At 38.5% G+C, this 10,552-nt stretch overlaps 1 protein-coding gene across 5 annotated transcripts in view; it reads right to left on the reverse strand.

The window, feature by feature from the left end:
* LOC101546514 (ras-related GTP-binding protein B) overlaps nt 1-9,759 on the reverse strand; it is a 61,278-nt gene extending 51,519 nt beyond the window's left edge. Inside the window, exons 1-3 of one of the 5 annotated variants that reach the window (XM_055121891.1) lie at nt 9,094-9,216; nt 8,055-8,088; nt 3,684-3,711 (exon numbers count right to left, since the gene is read on the reverse strand). In XM_055121891.1, coding sequence (XP_054977866.1) covers nt 3,684-3,711; nt 8,055-8,088; nt 9,094-9,185 — 154 coding nt within the window. In that variant the 5' untranslated portion in view covers nt 9,186-9,216. Of the gene's footprint in view, nt 1-3,611; nt 3,712-8,054; nt 8,089-9,093; nt 9,217-9,266 lie in introns of those variants that run through there. The other 4 variants (XM_055121890.1, XM_055121894.1, XM_055121892.1 and 1 more) reach the window with 4 other exon arrangements.
* Nucleotides 9,760-10,552: the final 793 nt, after the last annotated feature.

A 10,552-nucleotide genomic window follows, 5' to 3' on the forward strand; every position in this document is an offset into this window, starting at 1 on the left:
CATGTTACTTATTTTCTTTAAGGGCTGCCCTCTACCCTCAATTCAAACTAGCTGACTTGACTTATAACAAACCTTATGATCCAACTCCCACTTTCTACCTCCTTCAATTAGTCTTCCTGACCTGCTGTCATATTAGTAACTGAAAACAAGCAAGAACTTTGGGGATTCACATACATTATTCTTTCTTTAAAAGAAAAGAGGAAAAGTAGTTAAAAACAAAAGAAGAAAAACAGATAATAGAGCATTAAATAAAATCCAAGAGAACAGAGAATTTTTAGAAAGTGGGAAATCTTAGAGCCATCAACAGTGGTTATGACTAAATATGTATTTTGTCGACAAATTTGCTTAGCAGTCCTCTATTAACTTATTAATACCATCAATTTGAATCCTTACTCTAAATTTCAAAACACAATAGGCTCTAAGTTTAATAAAATAAAACTATATTTTTTCAGTACTGAAAAATTATAAAAACAAAGATAATATAATAATTAAACCATACCTTTACTATTTTTAGGAAAATCAGTAACTGCATTCAAAAGAATAGCAAGTAAAAAATGAATGCACTATATGTATCTTCAGTCTACAATTTTAGCAATAGAACCCATACATTCCTTCAGCAATATCAACCTAGCTATTAATGCACAAAAGCATTGAGACCAGCACAATATTTTTTGGTATACTTTTACTACCTTTAAAGAAATACAGTGATTGCTAACACATAAGAGCCTATTTGAGTTATCCTTAATGGCAAGAGTCCTGACTCATTCATAGTGCCAGGCACATAAAAACCTCCAGATAATCACTGATTGAATAATTATACTGCTTTAATATATAGGGTTCATACAATTTGCTTCACTCTGTTTTCCTGAAAATTTTAAATGATGCTGCTAGGACATACCAATCAAAACTATTTGTACTGATAAGCTTGGGCTGGAGCAATAGCACAGCTGTAGGGCGTTTGCCTTTCACGCGGCCAACCCAAGTTTGATTCCTGCGCCCCTCTCGGAGAGCCTGGTAAGCTACCGAGAGTATCGCGCCCGCACGGCAGAGCCTGGCAAGCTACCCATGCGTATTGGATATGCCAAAAACAGTAACAATAAATCTCACAATGAGAGATGTTACTGCTGCCCGCTTGAACAAATCAATGAGCAACAGGATGACAGTGACAGTGACAGATAAGTTTGAACAGATCTGAAATTTGGATTGCAAAGCTATTTACCATATTTAGGTATCTTGACTCTGTTGATTATCTAAAAACAGAAGTGCTTACTGGACATTTTATTGAAACTGCTTTAATAAAATATTCAAAAGAAAAAACACAAAGAGCAAAACTCTTCCAAGAACTATGGCTATAGCATATAGCATATTGAATAGAGTAGGAGCATGGATTGACATGCCCATTCAAATACTTAGTACTCGAAAAGGCTAAATTTAATAGGTCATATTTTCTTCATCTATTATTAAAATTACAGTAGAATGAGGACTAAATAGGTAACTTTAAAAATATTGGCTTCCTTTAATCTACTGAAAACATGATAATTTAGGTCCAGAAATATACTTAAAACAACTGAAAGAAGTGAAATCTAGCAAATCAAGAAGGGAAAAATTTGGCAGGTGCTTTCTATGAAGGAAGCATGGTAGTCTATAGGGCCCTGTCTGGACCAAGATTTTTGATCAATGGCTTAGATAAAATCTAGATGAAAACTTATCAAATACACAAACTGCATAAAGTGGGGAAGGTGAGCTACACTCTCAGATGAGATAGCACTGTAGCACTGTTGTCCCATTGTTCATCAATTTACTCAAGCAGGCACCAGTAACGTCTCCATTTTGAGACTTGCTGTTACTGTTTTTGGCATATCAAATACGCCACGGGGAGCTTGCCAGGCTCTGCCGTGTGGGCAGGATACTCTTGGTAGCTTTCCAGGCTCTCCGAGAGGGACAGAGGAATCGAATCCAGGTCAGCCATGTGCAAGGCAAATGCCCTACCCGCTGTGTTATCGCTCCAGTCCAGATGAGATAATAAGTAGCTAAAATGAAAACAGAATTTAATCCTGTTTGTCAGAGAAGAAAACTGAGGTTCCCAAGATGTTGACTTAATCCTGGACTTCACAGTTATCACACACTGGGTATAGGAACAAATGAGAGCTAAAACGAAGTTAAATAATTTATTAGAGCTAAACATTTATTATTTTCTTCAAAATATTAGCTACACAAGATTTTTAAAAATTAAGATATCCCCTGTGATACTCATCCTAGTGGTACAGGAATTATGGTTCAGTATTTGGCTTGAAGCTGCAGTGCTCAGGACCTTATGATGGGGACCTCCAGGGCCAAGGATCAGTGACCACCAGGGTCATACCTGATGATGTTCTAAGAGCCATCAGAGCTACATATGTCAGAGTTTGGGTTAATAAAAATCAAAATTGGGTCTTTGAGCAATATCCTCAGCTCCAGACTGTATGTGCTTAAATAATATACATGGAAAAAGTGGGAATTTTTAGTATGACTGTATAATTCATGAAAGTAGGGTGAGACTTTGCTAACAGCAATTGGATGCCCAAAGTAAAAGATGCAATAATGTTGCTCCATCCTGATCAGGCACTTTAAGAAAAATATAGATATGCACAATCTAAGTCCTTAAAATGCTTCATGATGATATTAAATGAGGACTAGATAGAGGAAAATGGTTAACTTGGGAAAGGTAAGATTTGGGAGGTGGGGATTTTAGGATAGGTTGAGGCTTTAATATTTGTCAAATATCTATAAAGGCTTAAGAAAAGAAACAAGTCAAAAGAAATAAAGGGAAATGGATTAATTATTCTAACGGCTTTGTTAGATACATAGAAAACCATTACTTTTTTCACAGTTATCTGAATCTATTTTACACTTCATCCACCTTTCTTCTCCTTTTCATCTTAGGGTCTGAAACATAAAATGTTTTTTTAAAAGCATTTGTTGTTCTTGAAAAGCTAAATATGTCTCTTAGGAGCAAAGACCCAATAAACAGGCAGCCATGGCAGCCCAGTTACCCTATACCAAGAAGCCAAATTTATCATTCAAACCATAAAGAGAGGAGAAACATTTCTCAAGTAGTCAGAGCTGAACCCCAGTGAAAACATCTATTTGGATTTAAAAATAGAAACAACAGAGTATGAATCAGGTTCATCTCCCTTCCATAGAGCCATCAATTTATTTTTAATGAAGACTAGGACTGTTTTTTAAAAACTCTTAGGTGATTTTACTTGTCATGCTTGTTAATGCACATCAATTAGTTTTCCTTTATATAATATCAACATAAATGTCCTTTGTATAATACCAAAAATAAATATAAAATAATATAAAAGTGCTTTCTTGTGAAAGACCATGAAGAACATAAGGCTAGATAAATGCATTCCATTTGGTAAGTAACCAAGAAAGGAAAGAACCTCTCCAAGTGAAGGATAGATAGCAATAACGATTAGTTACACCCTTGGTTAAAATTGAAAAGGAGGGAAACAAGCTTCAGAATAAAATTTTAACATCAGAATTACTAATTTACTGCAATTAAGTATATTATGCAAATTATAACGGTTAAGATCACCTGATTACAATAAGGTAAAACATCTTACTTGTAGCACCAAGTCGATGTGTGTCTCTGGCAATATAGTTTGCAAAGATAATAGACCTCATGCTGGTCTTACCAGATCCACTTTTGCCCATCAGTAGTACCTACAGATAAAATGGGGAAAAGAAAGGAAAGGAGTTAGCAAATCAAGTCTAAAAGAATCTATTTTTTCCTGTACTTGATGTTTTACTCAATAATAGGACCACCAACCTGGTGTGGATACTTGTAACCTGGTTCCCCAACTAACAGCAATTGCAGAGATACTTAGGAGGGGTACCCAGGGGTGAGGTAGTTATCTGATATGGATCACTCAGTTTTTGGCAATAGTAATGCAGCAAATTTGTTATGTTTTTACTATATACTACCTAATATATTCATAGTTCAGAACTGTGTTAGAGAAATAGCAATTTGAGAGGAAAATGAAACCTTAATCTCATAATCCAATGTTTTATGCATTAAACTATCCAGCACATTTCAGTATAACTGAACTTTCTTCCTCCTACTCAAGGTCAATATTCCCAGATCTGTCCTTGTTCTCCCTTCTACTTACCTCCAAGACTTTGTTCCATTAATTACCCTATCTCTCCTTTTCCTTTTCAAAAGCATTCATGATCTTCAGGAAGAAGCCCTAAAATTATACATAAGTACTACCTAATCTGACTTACCTACTGCTCTATCCTCATCTTTTGATTTTCCAGACATGAAACTTTGAAAACTTTTATTACAGTTCAGGTTATGTGTTGATAATAGTATTGACATTTATGATCTTGGTCTGTTACCTCACCACCATCAAAGTGACCAAGATCCCCACCCTGACATGCTTTAGAGTCACCTCTACCAAGGCCCCCTAATCTGGGACAAAGAGTGTGTACTCTAGTAACCAATGTTTGCTATCAGTTGATATTTTCTAGATCCTTGTATGTTTTCCTAAATGCTAATGGTGACTGAAATCATCCACTTCTGTCCTCCCTTGGCTTATTCACTCAGCATGATACCTCCACTGACATCCAAGTTGCAGCAAACTCCATTTTATTTTTCTCTTGGCTATAAAGTATTCCATTGTGTATATACATCATTTCTTCTTTATCCATTAATCAGTTATTGGACATTTAGGTTGTTTTTAGATCCTGACTATCGAAACACCATGATTCACATAATTGTGAATATATGCTTTGTGATAAGTAATTTTGTGTTTTGGGGGTAGGTTCCAAGAAGTACAGTTGATAACCACAAGTAAAAAAATGTAACTGGATTCAAGCATTGTACCATACATAAAAGTTAGTTCAAAGTGGATTAAAGGCCTCAAGATTAGACTAGAATCCTTAAAATACATTGTGGAAAATACAGAAAGTTCTCCAGGTCCTGGAACTCAAGGCATCTTCATTCCATTCCATTGGCAAACAAAATAAAATTAAAAATAAATGGGCCTACCTGAAATTAAAGAGTTTCTACACATCAAAAGAGACCTTCGCTAAAATAAAAGGAAACCCTGCCAAGTGGGAGAAGATATTTGCACACAATACCTCAGATAAAGGACTAATTACCAAAATAGATAAAGCACTCACAAAACTAAGCAGCAAAGAAACTCCATAAAAAATGGGAACAGAAAATGAACATGCATTTCCAGGAAGATGGCTAAAAAGGAGAGGAAAAAGTATTCATCATCACTTATTATCATGGAAATGCAAATCACAATTAGTTACCACCTCACAGTAATGGAAATGACATATATCAAAAAAACTGGAAACAGTGCTTGGCAGGTTATAGTAAAAAAAGAAACTCATCATTCACTGGTGGTGGGAATGCTGTCAGGTTCAGTCACTATGGAAAACAGCATGGAGATTCAAAAACTAAATATTGGATTGAAACCTCTTAAGAGCTTAGCCATATTAAACTGAATTTCTTATAGTATAAGTGATAGCTCTCATATCTACAGGAAATCCTCCACTATGTGTTTGTTTCATGCTGTACATTTTGCCAGTTAACATTTCATTTCCTTTTTTCTCTTCAGCTAAGCTCCTCTAATCCTTCAAAACTTGGTTCAGTAATCATTTTAAGAAACTTCTCTGGCTCCATGGCCCTAGATTATCATAGATGTTATCCTCTGTGGCACTTTTATTCTACTGCAAAGACCACTATAATTATCCAACTATCTTTAACCTGTCTTTCACAGGATTCTGAACTCATCAACAGCAGGGAGAGTTGCCTTTGTAGCTCAAGTGCCTAGCATATAACAGATACTCAAAATATGTCCACAAAAAATCAACAAACTGCCTAAACAGATATTGAAAGATAAGCATTTTAACAGAGAAAATTGTCCAGTGAAGAGTAGTTTTACAAAGAACAGCTTTCTTGTCAATGTCAACATTTTTTTTGGTTTTTTTGGGGCCACACCCTCTAGTACTCAAGGCTTACTCTATGGTCAGGAATCACTCCTGGCAGCGCTCAGGGTTCCATATGTGGTGCCATGTTTCAAACCTGGGTCAGTCACATGCGAGGCAAATGCCTAACTCGCTGTACTATCTTCTCTAGCTCTCAATATTAGCATATAATAGAGAGAAAAAATAAAAGATGATTTGATTCTTGCAGTAGGAAGAAAGCTGGAAGACATGAACTGTAATTCTAATTGCCACATTTTTTCAAATAAATGGTTATGTATTCTATCAAAATCCTAAGATATTTTATAAAAAAATTTCACTGTCACTGTCATCCCGTTGCTCATCGATTTGCTCGAGCGGGCACCAGTAACATCTCCATTGTGAGACTTGTTACTGTTTTTTTGGCATATTGAATACACCACGGTAGCTTGCCAGGCTTTGCCATGCCGCAGCTTGAGCAGGACAGAGGAATTAAACCGAGGTCAGCTGTGTGCAAGGCAAATGCCCTACCCACTGTGCTATCGCTCCTGCCTAAAAAAAAAATTTAGTTTCATATATAAGGGGTTATTAATGGAAATGCATTACACTCAGGCAAAATTTAATCTTGCTATCTGGCTATATAACTTTATCTTGTTAGGAAAATGTTACTGGTGGACCAGTCTAAATCATTAGGAATTTTTCTTTTTTTAGGGAGGGGGGCTTTTTTTGGGTCACACCCGGTGATGCACAGGAGTTACTCCTGCTCATGCACTCAGGAATTACTCCTAACGGGCTCAGGGATGCTGGGAATCGAACTCGGGTCGGCTGCATGCAAGCAAAAGCCCTACCCACTGTGCCATTGCTCCTGTCCCTCATTAGGGATTTTTCAATAATTTAAGGCATCCTTATTGATTGCAACTTTAGAGGGCTCATCAAGAGAATTTCTTTAGTGAACTAGGTTGTTAGGTAACATTGGACTTTTTTTTACAAAATCTTACCTCAATTAATTATAAAGGGCTTATTAAAGCCAACTTTATCATATCCTAATATAAGTGTTCTTATTCTACATGCATTTGTTCATACAAACTCCAAAAACTTTCTTTTTTTTTCTTTTTGGGTCACACCCAGCAATGCTCAGGGGTTACTCCTGGCTTTGCACTCAGGAATTACCCCTGGCAGTGCTTGGGTGACCATATGGGATGCCGGGGATCGAACCCGGGTCAGCCGCGTGCAAGGCAAACGCCCTACCCTCTGTGCTATCGCTCCGGCCCCCAAAAACTTTCTTAGATAAGTAATATCACTATTTTACAAATGAAGAAACTGAAGTCCTAAAGATTCCTGAAATTCTCTCCAGAGCTGTTTCTTATTGATGTAGCCTCCCATAGCGGAGAGTAATCCCATAAGAGCACACACCTACTAAAAGTTTTAACTCATAAAACACACATTGAAGGAAGAATTGAGTTTTGTGTTCAACATAAATATGTAAGAAGAGAATCATATATGTGTGTATATAGCTATATGTGTATATAGCTTGTATAAAACTGTGTATATAGCTATATGTGTATATAGCTTGCATAAAATAAAATTAATTTGTAAATCTGAAAATAAGCATTTTCACAGCTACCTTAGGATGCACAGGTATGGCGGATGTTTTAGTTAAGAATAGATTTTTAAAGGGCATACTATGGAATGAAGTCGTTTGGATTCTATTATTTGGGAGGTTGTGAATAGGGATTTCGTGTGTGTCTGTGTGTCTGTGTTACTGTTGGTACTCAAGGTTTACTCCTGGTGAGATTTGGGACCCACATTGGGTGCCGAGGACCTATTCCAAGGTGGTCACATGAAAGGAAAGTGTTCTACCTAATGCAGTATCACTCTGGTCCACGTTGTGAATATTTTTAAACATGTGAAATATCTGGTTAGGCTTATATTCCAGAAAAATAAATCTAATAGAAACTAAGGATACAAAGAGTCAGACAGAACATTTAGTTTTCTGTCCTGGGAAGATGATACATATGAAAACAATAAACATATTGAAAGTAAATACATACCTTTACCTTTATGTTTTTGTTTGGACTAACAATTCTTACCTTTTTCTTCATAGCTGTGTTTGGTAGCACCCATCTGCAGATATAAATCAGAAGACAGTTTTCATGATTGGACTGTTTTAGAAATTGAAATAAAGAAAAAAAATCCACATATATATGAAGATATATAGAAGTGCAAAAAAGCATATTTAACATAAAAGCCAAATACAGCTGTGTTGTACCCAGATTAGTCTACATTTTCCTAAATTATACAATTGGGTTGCAGTTGCCTATTTTTTAATTATGTGAAAGCCCTACAAAAATTTATTTAGGAACATAAAAGACCCATTCAATTACAAAATTCAATTTTCATTATTTTAAAAATTTATGAGTAAAAGAGAAGTATTTTAATAAATCAAATACTGTCATTTAAAATGTACTTTATATCAGCCTATTTTAAAAATAGCTTCAGTCTTCCAATTGTCCTTTCAAGTCATTTCACTCATCACAGGCACAAAGTATATTTAAAAATCTTAAATTCGGGGTGGGGTGGTGTGGAGTGCGCTGGAGCAGTAGCACAGCGGGTAGGGCCTTTGCCTTGCATGCAGCCGACCCTGGTTCGATTCCCAGCATCCTATATGGTTCCCTGAACACCACCACCAGGGGTGATTCCTGAATGTAGAGCCAGGAGTGATCCCTGTGCATCGCCGGGTGTCACCCAAAAAGCAAAAAAAAAAAAAAATCTTAAATTCGGGTACACACTGGCACAGAAAGTACTCGCAAATGACTTATTTTCACTTCAAATCCAGCCCTCTTCCTCACCAATACTCAGCATGATAGTGTCAAATCTCCTTTACTGTCCATTCAAGGCAACTCACAACTGCCTCCTCAATTAGAACACCCCTCATCACAAATCTCCTACCAAGGATTGTTTCTGCCAGCTGGTCCGCGTCCCTGCTTATCCTACCGCCCAAATCATAATACCCTTGAACCTCACTGGGAAACTGGAGCAATTTCTACGGGTGGGGTGTTCTAATTCACAATATTCTATGTGGAAAGCTCCCCCTCCCCCTCCAGGCTTAACATAATACCCTTCACCCACCCAAGCGATCCTTCCGGCTCCCCTACGAGAGGATCCATTCTTGGCCCCATATTCTCTTTCTCCATCTTTTTCTCAGAATCAGATTCTTCCATTGTGCAACAAGTTCTTTCGGCCCCTCCTAAATCCGCAGTACTCTTCCTGCTCCCCCCCCCCCCCCGCCTCCCCCTGCTCACCCACTCGGACGCCTATCCGTTTCTATCTTGCCTCGCCTCCGCTCTGGCCACTGGGGGGCGCTGCTCTGCCCACAGTTACCTTTACCTCCCGGGAACTCGGCCTCAAGGCACGAATGAGCTGGCGCACTCAAAGGCTGAGTGACTCTGTGGTGCAAAGGGAAGATGGAGGCTGAGAGCGAAAGCGGGGAGGAGGGAATTCGTCTCGGCAGTGGCCCTCCCAGGTTTCGAACCCCAAAGGGCACTTCACTCGCGAGAAAAACGCAGGAGCGGCGGAGCTGCCAGAGCTGACCCACGCGGGAAGCACGGGGTGACGAGTGCCTCACTACTCCTTGTGCCCGAGCCTGCACACCCCAATGAGCCCACGCTGTGGCGGATAGGGTGTGTCCACACGCCCTCCCAAAGCAAGGTGCCTAACTAACCACGGCCACTCTGCTGCAGGCCACGATCACGTGGGCACCAGCGGTAAAATCTGTCATGTGACTGCAGCTACCCGAGGGGCGGGCGGACGGGGACGGTGAACCAGAGAGACTGAGCTGAGAAAGACCGCCTAGAGTCATGACGTGGTTCACGCCCACAAATGTGCAAGTCCCACCCGGAGGAAACTTTTGCATTGAAGGCGGGCCGCCCTCCAAAGCCCGCCTTGGAGAATCAAGACGGTTATGATTTCAGTGCTTCAAGGAAAGTCTTTTACTTCCATTTCACCCTGAACAGCTTTCTTGTAAGGGAAACCGAGCTTCGTTCTGTCTTTCTCTTTGATTTTATTTTATTTTATTCATCTCTGTGAGTTTGTGATTCGCTAAATTGATACATGAACGTTATTACAAGTTTTTTTTCAAGTCACTTAGTAATTTAACAATCAAAGTCGTTGTTGTCGGAATCAAGGATTCATCCAGGATTTGGGGGACACATCCAGGATTTTGGGACCCACTTCCTTGTTTAAAACTAAAAGAAACTGAAATATAGTCTCTCAAACATAATAAGCAGTCTGAAGGTTAAGTTCAAAATGGATAACTGAAGGAATACTAGTAGGTATATCCAGACTATAGGTTGCAGGAAGGGGTTCAATGTCTCAGGGGTTGAAAACCTAAATTGATACATGTCAACCCCTTTCTGTAACCTATATTATGGGTATATAAAAGTATATATATGCATATATATGCACACATATGTGTGTAATAAGTAACTGAAAGAAGGAAATGAAGGCAGGGAAGAGGACAGAGAAATAGTATTGTGCTGGCCTGAGCCTGAAGTGAAGAGAGAGAGAGAGACAGCTCAGAATAGGATAG

This window comes from Sorex araneus, chromosome X (assembly GCF_027595985.1).
Source record: "Sorex araneus isolate mSorAra2 chromosome X, mSorAra2.pri, whole genome shotgun sequence".
In the NCBI taxonomy this organism is placed as follows: domain Eukaryota; kingdom Metazoa; phylum Chordata; class Mammalia; order Eulipotyphla; family Soricidae; genus Sorex; species Sorex araneus.